At 36.6% G+C, this 21,090-nt stretch overlaps 1 protein-coding gene across 4 annotated transcripts in view; it reads right to left on the minus strand.

The window, feature by feature from the left end:
- The window catches only part of rnf145a (ring finger protein 145a), a 32,554-nt gene extending 11,983 nt beyond the window's left edge, over window positions 1-20,571 (minus strand). The window contains exons 1-3 of one of the 4 annotated variants that reach the window (XM_046849549.1): window positions 20,372-20,571; window positions 6,218-6,420; window positions 964-1,072 (exon numbers count right to left, since the gene is read on the minus strand). In XM_046849549.1, the coding sequence (XP_046705505.1) occupies window positions 964-1,072; window positions 6,218-6,401 (293 nt within the window). In that variant the 5' untranslated portion in view covers window positions 6,402-6,420; window positions 20,372-20,571. Of the gene's footprint in view, window positions 1-963; window positions 1,084-6,217; window positions 6,421-20,371 lie in introns of those variants that run through there. The other 3 variants (XM_046849552.1, XM_046849550.1, XM_046849551.1) reach the window with 3 other exon arrangements.
- Between the last annotated feature and the right edge of the window lie 519 nt (window positions 20,572-21,090).

Below are 21,090 nucleotides of genomic sequence, written 5' to 3' on the forward strand. Positions count from 1 at the left end.
CACTCACAGCAAGCTACATTAAGCTCTGTATGGAGTGGCAATGAATTTAATAGAGGCAGAAGGATAAGCTACAATTTGCCTGTTATGGCTTTGTCACACTTGGGTTAGCCTAAATGCTAAAGGAAATGGGTTAAAAAAATTTAATGAAAAAAAATTAAAAAGCTGTGTCCGACATTTGTATCAAGTAATAAGAAAATCGTACATCGGATATTCTGTCCTAATCAACTTTTAACATAAATTCTCTATAAATCAGTCTTTCTTTTGAATTAAATAGAATAAATAAATAAAAACAAAAACGCCTTTATCGTTCATTCATTTATATTCAGCAACCACTTTTATCAATTTGCATCTGCTATGGATGTGGAGCTAATTTGAAAAAAAAAAGATATGAGGCAGGAATACACCATGGAGGGCACTTTCAATCTGCCCAGCTTTATAATGATCAGTTGTGGTTTGGCAGGAAAAAACTGTAAAAGTTCCAGCTAATTTTGAATCAAGCTCAAACTTGATCTTTGGAATACACTTTTTATGAAGACTCATTACACAATCAAAGTTCAAATCTATTTAAGTTCAGGCTGTAACAGGAAAAGTTCAAGGAAGTAAATACGTATGCAAGGCACCTTATATAATGAAAATGACTATGTTTAGTTCTGGGTTTATATATTTCTGCCACCCTAATAAACTATGCAGTACAATCCATGGCAGCAACAAGTCCTTTTTTTTATATGCCAAGTTTGCATTTTGCAAATCCATGTTTCCATGGTCAGAACCTCGTAGCACACTATTTGACTAAGAGACTATGGAGCTCCTGAATAGGGCAATAGTCTAAGCCGTCACTGCAGCTCAGTTTAATGATGCCATAGCAAAGACGAATAGGAGCTCTTATTAATTGGTGAAATTGGTCGGAAATGGGTATATACAAAGTATATTTAATAATGATACATGTATGTCCTGGGACCTTACCTTGAAATCTGGTGTCCAGCGAAAAGCAGAAGAGCAGTGACAACATACAGGTATAGCTGAACCAAACGCTGACGAGGCAGGGTCAGCAGAACCAAACTCAGAATATAGCCTGAGAGAGAGCTATGTTAGAAAATTTGTAAGCATACAATCCCTATATACAAGCTCTTAAATGAGCTTTTGTCTGTTGGACACGTAACTCTAGCTATGGAAAGCAACCTATTCAAAATGACTGCGGAAGCAAAGAAGGACATTACAGAGGTCATTTGTTACACACATACAAAAAAGTCTCCAGATGTTCAAATTGGGACATGGTAAATTAGCAACCAATATTCATATATAATATACCTAATCTGTCTAGTATAACTAGTAAACAAGTATACACACACACACACACACACACACACACACACACACACACACACACACACAGGTCCATACACTTACGTAGAAAAACTACACCCTCCATTAACTCAACTTTCATTCATCATGGCAAAATAACAACAGTATGGTCTTCACCAAGATCTATGGGGACAAAAACCAAAACAAACAAAACAAAAAATAAATAAATAAATAAAATAAAAAACACTGTGTAGATATATTTCCCAAAAAGTACAAACATTTAGAACATCTTATAGGTACAGTAGTTTAACAATGCAAAAATTAAACATTAACAGGAAATCTGAATTATTAAAAAAAAAATAATAATAATAAAATAAAATTAAAATTTTATTCACCCTTTCAACTTTACTTAACTTTAATTGTTTTAAAAGCATTCGTTTATCTAAATCTCTCTGGAGATCCTGCCAATGAGGTAGAGGTCTGGACTTGCCCAAACACCTTGATTTTTTTTTTGTTTTTAGCTATTCAGAGGTCAATCTGCTGCCGTATTGTTGCATGACCCATTTGAACCTGGCTTATGCTTCTGGACAAATAGGATTTACACAAGAATTTTGTGGTATAAAGTAGAGGTCACCAGCATTGCTAGATAACGACAGTGCTCACACAAAATATTTTCACTTTAGACACAGCTTTGAAATTTTTACTTAGTGTCACCTTTGTTGCCAGCTATTTTGACAATAATGGCTGTATGTTGAGTTATTTTTAGAGAACAGTAAATCTATACCATGCTATAAAATGGTTGCTGAAATGTGAGGTGTGTACTCATTTCTTTAAGATGCCGTACAGCATTCAGCATTGATAGTGCCTTTACAGATATGCAATCCACCCATTCTCCCATGCCATCAGAGATGTAGGCTAACTGATGTGGATGTTCCCTTTCCTCCTTAATCCACAGTCATTGCATCCATGATTCCCAAAAAGAATAAAAATTTTCGCTTTGTCTGATCACAGAACAGTTTTCTGATTTGTATCAGGTCATTTTAAATGAGCTTTGGCCCAAAGAAGACTTTGACATTTCTGGATCATGTGTTTCCATTACAGAATCAAGCCTGTTTCAAATGATTGTGCTGCCTGAAGGCCCAAAGATCACAAGCATCCAATATTGATTTCTCCCATGTCCCTTGAGCACAGAGATTTCTCCAGATTCTTGAAATCGTATGATCATGATGAACTGTAGATTAGATATTTAAACTCATCACAATTTTATGTTGAACAGATTGGTGAAACTCTGCCCATTCTTACTTCAGAGAGACTCTGCCTCTCTTTTTGTACCCAATCCATTTACTGACCTGTGCACCAATAAACCTGATTAGATGCAAAATGTTCCTCCAAATGTTTCTTTTTAGTAACACCTACTTTTCTAGCCTTTTGTTGCTGCATCACAACGTATTTTAAGACATGTTATGGCTATTTAAAGTTACCTTATTTTTTTTCTATATACATTTATAGAAAAATTTATGTTTTGTATTGTGAATAAAACATGGCTTACAAGTTTGTGCAAATCACTGCATTCTGCTTTTACTTACATTTTATACTGCTTCCCAACCTTTTTTTGAATTGGTTTTAAAAAGCTCTACAAACTGTTTTTCAGTTGTAGTTCAGCATTATGTGTAGATTCATGTAATTTATGGACTATTAAGTGCACCCAAATATAAGCCGCACCCACCAAATTTTACAAAGATTTTTTTTTTAACATAAATAAGCCACACCTGTCTATAAGCTGCAGGTGCCTACACTGAATTAATGAACTTTACACAGGCTTTAACGAAAGACAGTGTCTGTTACACAGCTTGTATCTAAACAGTAGCCTACCAAGAAAGTCATTGTTCACTGTCTTCCTCCTTCCTTTTACAACAATTTCTCTTGAGAGTTTTTTTTTGGCATTGTGTGTTTAAAAATCACCATCGGTGAAGCTTTTTTCCCGAAGCCATGCAGCTTAGAACACAGGTGAAGTGCGTTTTTTCATGCCCGGTTGTTTTCAGCGTGACGAATGATTCGCATTTCTTGTTGACAGTGCGAGTGAGCGTCAGGTCAAACGTCAGAGGAGCCTTATCCATATTTATGGTCCGATTCAATGGGAAAGCATCTGATTTGATATAAAGAATTTCATTGGTTTACCTTAAACCGTTTGGCAATTTCATTGGTCTAATGTTATGGGGCTCAGTTTTTTGGCTTGAAGCTTGTGAAACCAGGAAAACCCCAAGAAAAATCCATAAATTAGCCGCTTCATTGTTTTAGCCGCGGGGTTCAAAGAGTGGGAAAAACGTAGCGGCTTATAGTCCGGAAAATACGGTATGTTCATATTCATATTAGTTCCAATTATGTCCATTTCAGTTCCAGATCATAAAATAAGGTAAACGGGTGTTTGCTTATGCAGGGCATGTACCTGTGTGTATGTCAGCATTTATGAGAAGGAAACAGCTTGTCACTATTTGTTCAGTCATGCGAGCATGAATAAGTGCATGTATGTGAGGGTTGTAAAGCAAGAGATTCGATTTTTATTATTCCACCACCATGCCTGACTTGTCATGTTATGTAACACTAGAGATTTGTCTAAACCGCTCACCCTCTTGCCTAACCCCACTTTTTTGATATTCACAATCCTGCACACTCAGACATATATGCAGATATGCTCATAAGAATACACTGCTTGTGCGGTAAAATGAGAAGGAAGCATGAGAACAGAAACCAGACCAACAGAAAAAAGGAAACTCTATTCAAACAACAATGTATTAAGACAATATAGATATGACAAGCTGTGAGTAAAAAAACCTGTTAGATGACAAGAGTACGATCTCAAAAAAATAAAAGAACAAAAAAATCATACTTTATCAATATATTATTCTGGATTATTTAACTTCCTGCATAGCAGAGTAACTAAGCATTAAAATAATTTACTGTACTAAATGAGAACATGAAATATGGGCAACCTCATAAACAAACAAACAGTAGAAGCAGAGAGCGGCAGTAGACTCGCTGACTAAAGATATTCGGTCTCTATAAAGGTCTGTCTCTTTGCCTGTGAATTCATCCTACCACCATCAAAAGAAATGTATGCCTTAATGTATTATTAGAGCCCTTCCAAAAAGTAGCACTGCTACTTGGTCTAAAAAAAGATCAATGTATCCTTAGTTTTTAAGAAAGAATCACTGATCGTAACGACCTCAAATGCATTCGCTGCATAGCATTTCTATTGGTCCCATTTTAATGATTCTGGCTCAATTCAAGCTTAGGGTGCAATTCATATGCTATTGCTTTGTTTTCATACCTGAAAGGCACATAACACACAATATTAGAGACTGGTGTTCATATGTTGACTAAATGGGCTTGGTTTACTTTTACTCCGAGGTCAAATTACTGAGGATTTAAAAATGTATTTCGCGTTTAGATGGCATACTGAAAACGAAGGTTTCATATGTACGCTACCAGAAACGTGCTGACCTACAAGCATATAGAAAAACAAACAAAAAGATAACTGTACACTTGGCACACTTTGTCCATTTCTTGAAAGAAAGAAAAAAACTGCTAATTGCAAGGTTGTGAATTAAGTGTGAGAAATAAATTGAGTGTGAATGAAGTGAATAAAAACAATACAACCATGGGCAATTTAGAAAGGCAGGGAAAAAACATCCTTTTACACAGTTAATTGGAACATTCTTTCGAGTGCCACGTACACCGTTTTATTCCCTTTCACATAACGGCATCATTTATCAAGCTGGATGCAAATAAATTTTTCTGTAAATCATCTGCAGGAGTATTTGCACAAGAAATATGCTATTCATGAAAATCCAGCTAATTCTGCAAAATATCTGTATCCCACAAATGATTAAGTAATTTTAAATAAGGTGACTGAAGCCTATAATTTGAGCTCCTGCATGTGTTATTATATAAATGGAATTTGCTATTGCAATTCTATAAAATGATGTACTCTGTCAGTATATTATTAATTCAAACTGAAAGAATATTTGAAATACACAATATTTGAAATACGCATAAGATTTGATTTTAATAAGAAATGATTTTGCCAATAAGGTGCTTTTAATTTTTCACTGGGACTATTATATTGATCTTGAGTGTTTGAGGGTGGAAGATAATGTCATCTCAAAGCTGTGACAAAGTGACATTTATACATTTCTGACTGGGTGAGCTTAATGCATCAAATACTTGGAAAAGGAAAAAAAATAAAATATATATATATATATATATATATATATATATATATATATATATATATATATATATATATATAGGTGCACTGGCAGCAGGAGAGAGAGACATCGAAAGAAAAGGGGAGACAGGAAGATAGACAGTGTAGACAGCCACATCACATCACACTAAAAATAATGCCATGACCTGATTTGCAGCATTACCCGCTTTATATAAAGTTGGAATCCTGCCATCCTTTTTCCCCCCTCATTTACTGTTCAGTAACCTCTGCAATTGTTTCACCTCTATTATCCACATACCCCGAGCAAGATCAGCCACATTCATTAGAAACAATGGCAACACTGACTCCCATTCTGTTCATCTTTTGTATTTGTTAAAAAAAAAAAAAAAGACTTTATCCATTTATTTTTTTTAATCTCTGGATAGACTTTGGACAGTGATCTTCACTTACTGTATAGCCACTGAAAATAGAGAGGAAACTGGAGGCATAACTCAAGTAACAAGAATAAAAGTAATCACAAGATCACAATGGAATTTAAAATAAATAGTGTTAAGCTCTAAACAGTCTCTTTGTCTGTATTTCTGTACAAAGTAAATATATTTAGAACATTTTATTGGATTTTACGCATTGGCAAAGCAATACATACGATTTCAAAAAGGTATCATAAATTCATGAAATTGGACTCACCTACATAATGCAGGTAGAGGGCTAGGTACTTGTACTGGAAGAGGGGGTTGTTACTCATACTGCTCCTCTGGATCTTCTGGAAGAAGGAGCTCACATCCCAGCGATAAAGCACCTCCAGCAGCATGATGCTGGGAACCCGCAGGCCCACATTCAGCACAGACTCTACGCGCTCCTTTACTGCCATTGCACACCTGGCTTTCGCACTAAACACACAGCATACACCCTCACGTTACCAATGAATAGCCTCATACATAGAGTGGGGGGAAAAAAAGGGAGTAGGGTTAGATTGTCCAGAAGTTTCATAACAACACTTAATAAACAAGTAACAGAATCATAATGAAAGTAGCAGTGGATCCTCAGGTCTGGAGTTTCCTGATATGGGGATGATCTAAGTGATCTGAAATCAAAGAAAACTTCAACGAGGTTTTGTCTTTTATTTATAGCATTGTAGATTTGGTGTATTTTGTTATATTATAATTATTTTTTTATTTTATTAGCCACTTGACGTTTTTGTGTTCTCTTGATCTGCTGTAGGGCTAGGGGCAAACAGGCAAACGCTAAACAAGAACTGATTAGCACAAGGGAATGCAGCAAACTCCAAAAAGACCCATGTGGATGAACCAGAATGTTTTGTGGACCACTGAATCCAAACTAGAAAGTTCTGTTCTAAATAAAGAGCACTACAATCAGCAAAAAACAAACACAGCAACACAAGAACCTTATTCTCACTGTGAAGCCTGCAGTGGCAGTTTTATAGTGGGCTGCTTTGCTGCATTGGGTCTAGAATGGCTTGCCATTATTTACAGACTTGTACGTTCTAGAATGTCAATCTACAACTCTATTCCCAAAAAGCTAGAAAAAAAAATTAATCTCAAATCTTTGTAAATCTCAAAACATTGTTTTATTCACAATAAAATAGAAAAAATATAAACAAATATTAAAACGAGTAAATGTACCATTTTAAGAAAAGAAAAAAAAAAATTTTTAAAGCAAAAAGTAAAATTCATGGCTGCAATCGTTCCATTAACATTCCCTATCAAAAGCATTGCGAAAAATCAAGTGTTACTAAAAGGAAACAGGAATATTGCGCAACTAATTAGGTTGCTTGGCAACAGGTCAGTAAAATGATTGGGTTTAAAAGGGGCATCCTTGGGAGTCAGAGTCTCTCAGAAGTAAAGATATTCAAAGTTCACCAATATGCAAACAACTGTATCTTTAAATTGTAGAACAATGTCAGATTAATGTTCCACAAAATACAATTGCAAAAACTTTGAATATATTATGATCTACATTACATAAAGAACAGATTCAGAATCTGAAGAAATTTCAGTGTTCAAGGGAGAAGGGCAAAAATCAGGATTGGATGCCCATGAGCTTTAGGCCCTCAGGTGGCACTGCATTTAAAATGCAGTGATATGATTCTGAAATGGAAATCACTGAATGGCTTTAGTAACACCGCCAGAATTTGTCTGTAAACACACTTCACCATGTCATTAACAAATGCAGGTTAAAGCTCTATCATGTAAAGAACCAGCCATATGTGAACATGATCCAGAAACTCCACCATCTTCTCTGGGGTAAAAGCTCTTTTAAAATACACAATAAAAACAAAATAATGAACAAAAGCATACTGGAAAAATGTGATCTAACCATTCAAAATGTACAATTCATTTTTAAAGCCAGACCTTTTACTAACTGAAAACATTTGTTGCATCATAAAAAAAAAAAGATTACAACAAAGAACACTCAAGAATTTTAAGCAGTTTGAACCCAGTATTCCTCTACCAAAACTTCAGCAACTGTTCTCCTCAGATTACAGATGTATACAGACATTAAACCGGTCCGTGGTGCAAAAAAGTTTGGGGACCACTACTTTATGAGATTTGAAACTCGTCGTGTTCCGTTTTTATTAACATTTTCCAAACTTTTTTGGAATTGTGGTTGCAAACGCATCTAAAATTGTTATATCATCTACTCCTAAATACCATCATCTGCTGCTTACAAAACCAAATCGGCTAAATGGACAATCCTCACATGTAAAGTCTGTAGGGACATGCAATGTCTCAAAAACATGCTCAGGAGATAGCTACTGTTCTGTACTGTAGCATGGAAGCTATATCTTATAAAGGCAAGAAGTGAAAACAGTGAGCGATAATACGATTTTAGCTCAATCTGTTGCCTGAGGAGTTCATCAAGGCAGTTGGTTAGATCAAGGTTTCCACAAGGTACACATCCGAAAAAACAGAAAAATACTTTGTTACTTCCCACTTCTGAAATCAGCAGGGGATCAAATACTTTTCCCCCACTGTAGCACCCAGATTTTAGAGGCTCAAAAGTAACTGAACAGTTTAATAGGCAAGTGTGGCCTAAATGTAGCCTTCTTCCAAGTATATAAATATATATGGAAGCTTTTATTTGACAAATCAAAAAATTGGTACATTGAAAAAAATGTAATAAAATAAAAATCAATAAAAAGCTACACCAGCAAGTTCAGCTACACCAGAAGCCCTGGAATCTTATGAAAGACAACACAAGAAAATGATCCTTGAATTCCTTCCTTCTTGACAAAAAAAAACCTCCTTCACAACATCTAGTCAAGTCAACAACACTCCTTAGAAAATAGACACATCATTGCCAAGGTCTACAATCAAAAGACACTTGTAAATACATAGGTCAAGATTAACAAGGCATGTTCCGAGATGGCGGCACGGCAGTAGCACGCGGCACACAGTAGCACGCAGCACAGCTGTGTTCATACATACGACCGCCAGATGCTGTTACGGTACTGTTACAGAAACAACTAATTTGCATGATGATGTACTTAACCTTCGCGACCTCTGCTTGCTGTGAATTCGGCTACAAAGACCAGGCCCCCAGCCCTCAGCGTCGCCTCATGTTGGTGGCCAGGAGAAGGGATGTCGGAAGCGGTGGTCGACGAAGCAAAAGCCCAGCAAGCAGGTGGGTGTCTGTGCTAGGCTAAAAGCTAACCCTACCTTAGAGTTTCAGACACAGTCATTCAGCTCGACTGGCTAGCCGGGTTTCGTGCCGACAGAAATAGAACGGAAGCACGAAATGATGCAAGAGTGCACTGACAGGGATATGTTTAGAGAGGCTGCAACCAAGTGATTCCATCAACTTACACAGTAAATACACATCAGTGATCAGCTACATCATCAAGTGCGACCATCACTACACGCTCAAACCAGAAGCCGTGGATGACCGCAAAAGTGCATGCACGGCTAAAATCTAGAGACTCCGCCTTCAGAGCACGGGACAAAACAGCCCTTAAGAACAAACTGCCAAACTATCCCAAACCATCAGAGAGGCGAAGCCACTTCCAGGACAGCAGAGACACCCGCTGCATGTGGCAGGGCATCCAGGCTATCACAAACTACAAGACAACTTCACCTGCACCATGACGCCTCCCTCCCAGATGCACTGAACAACATCTACGGCCGGTTTGAGGTGCAGAACAATGTGGAGGCGAGGGAGACCACTCCTCCTCCCAACAATCAGGTGCGCCGTCTATCCACGGATAAATGAGGAAAACTCTATGCAGAGTCAACCCATGGAAGTCTACTGGACCAGACAACGTTCCTGGGAGAGAGCTCTGGGAATGAGCAAAACAGCTAATAGATCTTCACTGACATTTTCAACATCTACCTGAGCAGCACCATTGTTCCTACATGTCTCAAGATGATGACCATCGTCCCCGTGCCAAACAAATCATCCAAACTATTATACAGACAATGTCGTCTTCATGACCATCCATCTGGCCCCTTTACCCAGCTGGACAATAACGACACATACAAATGAATGATGTTCATAGACTTCAGTTCAGCATTCAACACAATCATCCCTCAGCACCTGATTAGGAAGTTGAGCATACTGGGCCTGAACATTTCCATCTGCAACTGGATCCTGGACTTAATGAGTAGAAGACCTTAATCAGTCCAGATTCAGGAACAGCATCCACCACACAGATCACTGGGGCCCCTCAGAGCTGTGTGCTTAGCCCACTGCTGTCCACTCTGCTTACTTACGACTGTATAGCGATGCGCAGCTCAAACCACATCATCAAGTTTGCTGATGACTCGATCTCATCAGCAAGAACGACGAGTCAGAATACTAAGAGAAGTTAACAGCCTGGTGTAGAGCAAACAACCAGTCTCTGAACGTTGACAAAACCAAAGAGATGGTTGTTGACTTCAGGAGAGCACAGAGCAGCCATTCTCCACTGATCATTGATAGATCCTCTATGAAGATAGTCAAGATCACCAAATTTCTTGGTGTACATCTGGTGGAGAACTTCATCTTGTCATTCAACACCAGCTCCCTAACCAAGAAAGCCCAGCCGCACCTCTACTTCCTAAGTAGGCTGAGGAAAACCCATTTCCCTCCCCTCTATCTACCCCTAATCATGTTCTGAAAAAGGGATGATCGAGAGCATCCTGAGCAGCTGCACCACTGCCTGGTTTGGGAACTGTCTCGGCTCGCAAGAACCTTCTCTCTCCCCTCTATCACGGACATTTACACCTTACGCTGCATCCGAAAAGCCAACTGCATTGTGAACAACATCACACACCCCTCACACACATTCTTCACCTTTCTGCCACCAGGAAAGAGGTTACGAAGCATACGGGCCTCACATTCAGAGTGTGTAACCGTTTTTTTTTTGTTTGTTTTTTTTTTACACCTCAAGCAAACAGCCTCCTTAACTGAGTGTGTTACTGAATTGCACAACCGGAACTCAACACACATTTATTACTCATCTCACTCCATTCCACCACCAATACTTTATTTATATTTAATCTGTTTACAGTTTATTTTACTGTTTTCTTGACTGCTGCTTTTGCTGTTTTTGTGTCATTGTGTTTATGTTAACAAGTACACTCTTGTGTATAGTTCTCTTTTGCACATTGTACTGTACAACAATATACAGTAGGTTTACTGGTCGGCGCTATTTTGTGTTTTGGGTATCTGTCCCACTCTGTCTTGTGTTGTCTGTGTGCACTTGGTTGCACACAATGCACTTTATGCGGCGAGCTCTATGTTGTCTGATGTCTCTCTGTGTTGTTTTATGTAGCACCAGGGTTCTGGAGAAATGTTGTATTATTTTACTGTGTACTGCATTAGCTATATATTGTTGAAATGACAATAAGCTTCTTGACTTGACTTGAAGATGCAAACCAGTGGTAACACGTAAAGTAGCCCAACCCATTTCTTATCAAGATTTTTTAAACAAAGGAAACCACTATAACTTGTATACCAAAGACAGTGTTGTAGCATGGGCATGTAGGGCTGTTGGCAATTGAATTGGATCACTAGTGTTTACTACTGATGTGACTGTTGATAGAAATGGAATGCTGAATTCTTAAGTATACAGAGCTAAAATTTGGAAAACTTTACTTAAATGTTGCCAAACTAAGATGAAAGCACTACACAGTGCAGAGATAAAATGTCCCAAAAATATACTGCTTAAACCTAGAAGTAGACCGGGGTGGGTGGCTCTCACTTCGTCTTTTTTCCTCCTGACAATTGTAACAAGTTTAAAAACTTATTTATAAATCATACAGAAAAGCGGAAGACATTCCAAACAGTCAAAGTCTATTTCTGTGTCTACTCACAGTAAAACTAAATTTTAAATATAGAATGCAAACAGTACACCCGTTCTGCTGTCCAACTATGTGCACCTCTTCTTTAAAACAAAGAAAACAAATAATTGTGAGCATGGCACAAAAATAACTCTTAAAATACAGTAAAACTGATGCAGAAACATGAGAATTATATCTCTATAAAACCATGAAACCTCATTTTAGCATTATTATTGTATTGCGCTGCATGTTGTGAACGAACTAAACATTTCTTTTAATTTCCACAATTACATTCCACCATGATAAACCTATCAGTGGGTGGGCAATTATCTTCCTAGGAATGGAAAAAGATCAAAGTGACCATTTACAGTTCCTTGTACACAGCCTTTATAACACTTTATAAAAGTATCAAAAGTAAAATCAGTCTTTATGTATGTAGTTTTGTACTATGCATGTACAATACACTTTATAACCTGTGTGTATTTTTAAAAAAATAAAAAATGACTAATTCCTAAACGGCTTCTTCCAATGGTTCATTGTAATTTTTTGTTGAATTGAAGCTGAAAGCCTACACTTCAATGAGAGCTTGATTGATCCATTTTATTGATTGCTTCCAAATCTATTTCGGTGGTACACAAAGGCAATATTTTGAAACTTGTGCCACTGTCAAAATATTATTGAACATGACTGGGTGAAAATTAATGAAAGTGATGTCCAGTGCAGCATTGCAATGTAGTTTGCAGAAGGTTATGTCTATTAAACTGCTGGGTGACTAGCTAGTGCTGTGTGGGCTTAACTGATAACATTCCTGGCCTATCAGGGTGGGAGAGAATCCATCCCAAATAAGATGCTGCTGCTTCGTTTTCTTCTTAATATAGTCTCACAGTCCCAGACAAGGCATGCTTGATGTGCAACGGTCCAAAGTCGAGGTGAGTCGAGTTGTGTCTAGCAGACACCATCTGCTCAATTGTTTTAAAACTGTGTCTATTCACCAAGCAAAAAGGTGCTCAAAAAGCTTGGTTTTAGTTACGAAATTAAAATAAACTTAAATCAAACAAAATGCACAGCTAGCACATGTGATCCTAAGCAAGGACTACTGAATATAAAATGCTCTCTTATCTCTGCGTGTTTTAATAATTTTTGTTTTTTTATGAAACTACACTACTCATCCAAAAATAAAAGTCACCACCTGGATTTAACTGAGCAAATAGGTGAGGATAATTACTGCATGGATGATTATGTTTCAGCTGGCAACAAGTTATTTAACCCTAACTGATGCAGTAAATAGCTTCTCATTTCTTAAACAACCATGTCGGAAGATGCGTCCTGTGGTCGTGGAAAAGATGTTAATCTGTTTAAGAAAGGTCAAATTATTGTCATGCATCAAGCAAAGAAAACATCTAAGGAGATTGCAGAAACTACATAATTGTCCAACGCATTATTAAAAAGTGGAAAAGTAGTGACCATCACTGAGGAAGAGGAAGTATATCCTTGTGTAATATCCTTGAATGATCGTGAGCGGCGATCACTGAAATGTTTGGTGAAATCAAATCGTGAAAAAACAACAGTAGAACTCACGGCTATGTTTAAAAGTCAAAGTAAGAGCATTTCTTCACTCACAATGTGAAGGGAACTCAAGGGATTGGGACTAAACAGACGTGTAGCCGTAAGAAAACCAGTGAGGTTAATTGGGGGAAAAAAAGGCTTCAATTTGCTAGAGAGCATAAAGATTGGACTCTGGAGCAATGGAAGAAGGTCATGTGGTCTGATGAGTCCAAATTGACCCTGTTCCAGAGTAATGGGTGCATCAGGATAAGAAAAGAGGCGGATAAACTGATGCACCCATCATGCCTACCGTACAAGCCTGTGGGGGCAGTGCTATGATCTGGAGCCGATGCAGTTGGTCAGGTCGAAGTTCGGCAACATTATATGCCCAAAGAATGAGGTCAGCTGACTACCTGAATATACTGAATGACCAGGTTTTTCTATCAATACATTTTTTCTTCCATGATCACACAGGCATACTCCAAGATGACAATGCCAGGATTCATCAGGCTCAAATTGTGAAAGAGTGGTTCAGGGAGCATCATTTTCACACATGGATTGGCCACCACAAGGTCCCAACCTTATCCACATCAAGGAATCTTTAAGATGTCCTGGAGGTCCGACTCTCCCATCATCAATACAAGATCTTGGTAAAAAAAAAATGACTGCAACTCTGGACAAGAATAAATGTTGTGACAAGCTTATCGAAACGATGCTATGGCGAATAGCGTAATCAAAGCTAAATAGAAGCCCAATGGAATAATAGTGTTTACATTTTGTTTTGGACTTGCAGTATATTAATGATAAGGACTTTTAATCTACTACATTTAAAATAAACATTGCTTAAACCTAATAAATATGTAGTATTAAATTAAGTTAGACCCACGAGATACATACATCACTCAGGTCTAACTAGCCGAGAAGGGTTCACAGTTATAACAAAATTCGCAAGAAGCAACACACCAAAACCTGGACAAGAATTAAACACATTTTAAATTCTTAATACTGACATACCATACATAAGCAAAAAAAAATCTGCTTTTACTAATTACCACCCCCATGGTGGTATTCTGAATTTGTGCATTTCGTATGAACCCTTGTTGCCTTAGTCTTTGTCTTGGTTATATTCGATGTACTTTGTCATTGCTACGGTGACAAACTTTCACATCATCATAGAGTTTTATCAATAAGAATTAGCAACCTTGATCGGATTACAGTCTGACCCCACACAACAAAGATGACTGGTGACCAAATGTTGGAGTCAGTACTTGTGGTTCAAGCTTCACAATAAGCAAAATACCATCTGATACAATGATCACATCACTTTATGACTTCTGTCGCACTAATATTCCAAACAACATAGAAAGAGGGCTTTTGTAACTAAAGAAATTAAGTTGCTAATACTTTAAACAAGTCTCTCCACCCTAATAGGGAATAACAAAAATGTTTGATATATTATTAATATCTATATTTAGCCTATGCAATATTTACTATTTCCATTTCTTTTTTTCCCCCAAGTATGATAAAGCATAGTTAAGACCAACATGCAAAATATGCTGATGTCCAGTCCCACCAAAATCTATGAACACCTATTATAAAAGACCAGCCAGTTGATTACACATGGATTATAAAAGTTTGTTTATTTTATCCAGCCATCAGGTGGTCCAGCATCATAAAATTTAACAGGCACCAGGAGATTAAAAAAGCTGTACAATAGGGTTGCTACTTTTTCCTTATAATAAGAAATTGTCCAGTATCAAAGAATATAGTGCTACACCACCATTTTTTTCAAAAATCCATTCTTAGGTGCACTCTTCACAGCAGGGAGAACAACATATTTAGTGAATAAATTCAAAGTGGTTTCAGAAGAAAAAAATAATTTCAAACACAATTCAAGGAAAAGGAATAAAACAAGACTGAGCAACGCACCTGTAAAAACAGACGTCACCCAGACCCTTTTCTATTTAATAATCTATACCATATCAACTGTTATTTTAACGATACAATTCTGTGATTATAGAAGTCATTGAATAATAAGTCATTAAAAGCACATGAATATTTTTATCCTCTGTTTCAGGGTCACAAACTGTTGTTAATACATAGCGTTATTTCATGTGGTGATAATGCTGATAACGCTTAGCTAAAGAAAAATCTAGATTTACAGTAATGATTACAGTCATGTCCTTCAGCCACCGGACAGAGAAATGCTGGGAAAAAATTGTGTTTACAACCCATCAGTGAAATCGTGTTCCAGGAAGAGAATCAAATTACTTTAAACAACAATGCACCAATGTGCTGCTGCTATGTGAAAAACAACGAGTGATCATAATCACCATCTGAAACCATGAATAACTGAGAACAGTGATTGAACTGGGTTGGAAAAATTTGTTTCCATAAAAGATTTAGGATATAAAGAATATTTATCAACTGGTGTTTAGAACTAGCACATACAATAACTTTTAAAATATATGAATGTAAGGCAGAAGTCCTCAAATCTAAGGTTTGCTTGATTCACAGTCGGGGTGGAAAGAGAAACCTCTTTTTTTTTTTTTTATTTAAGCTAGTAATAAATAATTTTTTTTTTATATAATATTTCAGAATTTGATATTTTCTAGTATCCATCACCAAAAATACTGCACTTGTATAGCTCAACAATTAAAGTATATTAAAAAAATAAGGGCTGTAGAAATCGATTTAGTAATCGAGTATTCTACTGATCATTTCATCGATTAATTTCATAAGAAGTACTTTTTAAAAATTATTATTAAAGAGCAATACTAAATACACAAGATAGTATAAGACCGGTCTCTTAAATTGAACAAGTAATTTGTTTCCCTTTTAGAACATTTTACATTTTATTTCTAAAATTGCATACAAGGATATCTGTGAAAACTAAACCCATTTAGTGCATTTAATTGGCAGATTACATTTTATATAATATATATTTAAAATAAATTGAGTATGCAAGGCAAGCCAATTTGTGTAAATCAACATTTATATTGTTTTTAATGATAAATGCAGTTGACAAACATGCTTAAAAATCAATATAAAATATAATACAACATTGTTTTGACAATTTTCGTTGAAAAAATAAATTTTGTTCAGTTGTAAAGATATAAGCGTCTAGAACAGTGGTCCCCAACCCCCGGGCCGCAGACCGGTCTCTGGATCAATTGGTACCGGGCTGCACAGAAAGAATACATAACTTACATTATTTCTGTTTTATTTATTATCTCATTCTGATTGTTTTATTTTGGAAAATTACCGGCTTCTCTCCGCCACATCTGTCTATGACTCACTCTTGATGCATGTTATGATACTCGGTCACATGTTTTACCTCCATCCACTACCTTCTTCCTTCTTAAAGGGGCTGCTCTGGCCACTAACACATATTACATTACTGCTAAATTCAAACCCCCAAGCTAGCAAAATGGGGGAAAAATAAATAATAAAAAAAACCACACACCACAGTGGATTAACATTTATTATTATATTTAAAAAATACCAGTTTTTATGCCGGTCATATAATTTTATTTTGTTGTATTTATCCGCCACACCTTAAAGGCTCGTCCGTGAAAATACTGTCTGACATTAAACCAGTCTGTAGTGCAAAAAAGGTTGGGGACCGCTGATCTAGAATATATAATTATTTTAATTTCAATTAATAATTAAATTATATATGCATAAGTTAAATATACAAACATTGAAAACATGCATTTGAACGCAGTAAAGCCGCAGTAAATCACGTTTAAAAACAGAAGTTAACTGTTGCCGTACTGTTGCCAAATTCTATTATGTACTCCCCTCCATTTTGCAAGCAGCTGTGCTATCTTACCGTCATGCTTACCCGTAACCCATAATATATAAATATATACATAAGAGAGGTGGTATCAAAAAAGTTGCATGCACAGTCACAGGAAGCACGGACCTCTATAAGCACTGTGCCACATTAGGAGTTTCCCGCCAAAAACTCACATCCGCACCCACCTTATTCGCCAAATTTGGCTCCAGAGGACTTCACCCTCTTACCAAAGATGAATATCCAGCTCAAAAGTTGCCTTTATGACACAACTGAGGAGATCCAGCACAAATCGCAGAAGGTGCTTAACATGATTTCAAAAGAAGACCCATTTCAGAATTGGCAGAAAAGCTAGGAATGCTGTATTGCTGTGCAGGGGGACTATTTCTAAGGTATTAGTGTGTAAATGTGGATAAATAAAGGACTTTATTGTAAACAGAGCAAGTCTCAAAACATTTTGATACCACCTTCTATATAAGAAAATGTTTTTCCTTACCATCTAGCATGCAACCTTCAAACATCCTAAAAGTAATGTAAACTTAGTGTTTTTTATATGAAATAGGGCAAAAAAAATTACTAAACATATTACAATCTGAAACCCAGTGGACAGCTCTGACATTTCATTTAGTGACTGCGTTGCCACTGCTTCTGCATTCACACAGTCATGTGTCCAGGCCCTCTGCCTTATGTCTGCATGAGTCACATCAACTACTGTATGTGTGGCACAGCACTTCTTACAAAACAGGTAGGTCAGTACAAGAAATAATCTTTTTTTGTCACTTACATTACATATACATCTTACAGATATAAAGATTATTAGTAGATATTATTATATAGTATATCGTATATAATAAATCTGGAATTTAAAAAATTTAGGGTGGGTTAAGAATGGGGTAAGGATTAGTAAAAATGAAAGAATTGTTTACACTATAATAATAATAATTAGGGCTGCAATAACAAATCGATAATGAAATTTGTTGTCTACGGATGCCGTTATCGATTAGTTGGGCTGCTCAAGTTACGGGTAAGTGTGACAGCAAGATAACAGCCGTGTGAGAAATGGTGGAGAGTACAGGGTCAACCGGCAGCAGAAAAAAAAAAGTTTGCATCCCAAGTTATTCAAGGCATGGGAGCATTTTATATTAAACGCAACAAAGAAGACTGTAACCTGCCAGTTATGCAAAGCGGCACTTGTGTGGGATGGAAGTACCACAATGATGCATAAGCACATTAAAAGAAAAAACACTGGTGTAATGGATGAAGGCAAAACATCAGCACAGTAAGCAAAAACTGTATATCCTCATCATGTGAAAATGAATAGTTTAATAAAGTGCTATTATGAAAAGTGTTTGTTTGCTAATTTCAGGACAGTCGCACCGGATCTGTTCTGTCATGACTCGATGGCATCAGGTTGCACAATCACCTCGCTCTCAACATAGTGATGGATCTAATTAAAACGAAATAAATATGAAAGCGGAAAATAACATCAGCAGTTAACGATCACTTTTTTATTCATTGTTGGGGTTTTCAGCGAATGATTCAGCATTTGTACACCGATGCATATTTTTCCTTTTTTTTTAAATCAAGCCTGTTAACTTGCTGCATTTCTCCATTCCATTCCTTTTTACAGCATTTGTGTACTACAACAGTTAACTTATGTTTTCAAACATTATTTACTGCTTACTTAGAGATCATTTAATTATTAAACAAAATGTAATTATTTATATATTCTAGCTATATATATATATATATATATATATATATATATATATATATATATATATATATATATGTTCACAAATGAACAAAATTGTCTGTGCGTTTTATGAAACAAATTGTCAAAACAATGTCGAATGATATTTAATATTGTTTTTTTAAGCGTTGTCATCAACTTGCCATCTGCAATTATCTTTAAAAACAATACAAATGTTGATTTACACAAATTGCTTCACCTTGCATACTCAAATGCTGTTTTTTGTTTGTTTGTTTGTTTACAGAAAGTAACAACCGAGCATGAGTAAATTTGGAGAAATCAAGGAGAAATTCCCCAATGCACTCCTCAACAAGCAGCCACTATAAGCTTTATAAGGGGTCACAATAAAGGTTTTTATGTAGCTATAATAAGCAAAACATCTCTTGTAAAAATTTATAGTTTTTCTTATACAATTAATCTGGAAAATATAATTGTACGGTTCATCAATTATCAACATAATTGTTTGTTACAGCCCTAATGATGATATACTGTCATTCAAAAAGAGCCTGTTGTCAGGGCCAGAGTACTACACCACTAGAAAGCAAGAATAAATGGCCTTGATCAAGGCTCCAGCAGTGTGCATTTGCTGGGATTTGAAATCTCAGCCTCTCCATCTGTACTACAGCCTCTCAACCACTGCCCTTCCAGGTTTTTCAAGGTTTGTAAAGCTGGTTAACATTATAAAAGTGTATTTAACACAATGCACCATCACGCTGTAGAATGCTGCAAAAGTGCAATGAGTTTTAACACCGAAAGTGTTAGAACCTTCCGTCATCAGTTGTGTCCATCCAGGTTGATAAGAGCACTGAAAATGTTAAATCAACATGGCTAGTGATAATGCCACACTGTAGAGCTTTAACTCTGAGGATTTAGCAGAGTATTATTGCTCTTTACAGTACCTGCTGCCTTGGGCTTCATAGCTACAAAATGCCAATGAACTCCAGTAACCTCGAGCTCATAAAAAATTCATGAGGTGCAACTATCTAAATATATGGGCATCTGAAGCAGCATACGCCTGTTGCAGTATTTCTTATGAACATAGTGTGCATTACAGCTATATATATGTTATATATACACATTACAGCTATATATATTATATGCTGTAACAATATATAATATATGAATATGCTGAACACATTTCGTGTTAAAAGGAAGGAAAGACAAACCAGTGCGCCTCCTGTGTTGGCGTTTAAAGCTTAGACTTAGCTTAAAGAATGAGGATCTACACGTAAGTAATACTGACAATAGAATAACACTCTGTAAATACAAAACCATATTAAGCACAAGCAAAATTGCAATATAGTGGTCTGATTACGTTCAGACTATACTGCAATTATAACGGTATATGGAGATGCTCAAATGAACTCTAGTAACCTAGTCGTCTAACAAAGCTAAACATGGGAGCATTGCTAGTCCCTGCTGAATCAACCGTTTTTTCAGAAGCAAAAAAAAAGTCCACTTACAGAATCAATGACTACTGCAACTCCCCTAGGCTACGATTCGCGACATTTATCCGGTCGAATGTCAGCCATGTTTGAAGGGTAGTATAGCGCATAGCGGACTCAGAAAAGCGACACCCATAGCGAGTAGAGACACGAAGACCTCGATTCTATTCGTTCCATCCCGCAGCCATTATAGAGAGAAGTAGAGGAACTAGAGGCGTACTGAGCATGCGCACTAACTCAAAAGGGCGGGTGCGTGCGTGCGTGCGTGCGTGTGTGTGTGTGAGAGAGAGAGAGAGAGAGAGAGAGAGAGAGAGAGCGAGCTGTACATCCACTGCACAATAAATAAAATGGAAACAGAGCTGAATTGTTGAACAACATGCACTAATACACATTGTTCTCCATTATGAACAAAAACTCATTCACAAAGATTCTTTACTCAAGTAGAAGTACAGAAACTCATCTTTTAAAAAACTCTAGTAAAAGTTAAAGTACTGACTACACTTTTTCACTTAAGTTAAAGTAAAGAAGATTGGGCTCTGACATGTACTTAAGTAAAAAGTATCCATTAGTACTACCTGTTTTAGTGTCATGCTGGCAACTGGACCTCACATCATATTAATATATTAATACAAAAACAAAATCTAATTTTGTTATTAAATTAAAATTTTACAAGCAGAGAAAAAATGATCATGTGATCAGCAATGTCTCTGTTTCAGTCATGTTTACACCGCTGACTA

Source organism: Silurus meridionalis, chromosome 5 (assembly GCF_014805685.1).
Source record: "Silurus meridionalis isolate SWU-2019-XX chromosome 5, ASM1480568v1, whole genome shotgun sequence".
NCBI lineage: Eukaryota > Metazoa > Chordata > Actinopteri > Siluriformes > Siluridae > Silurus > Silurus meridionalis.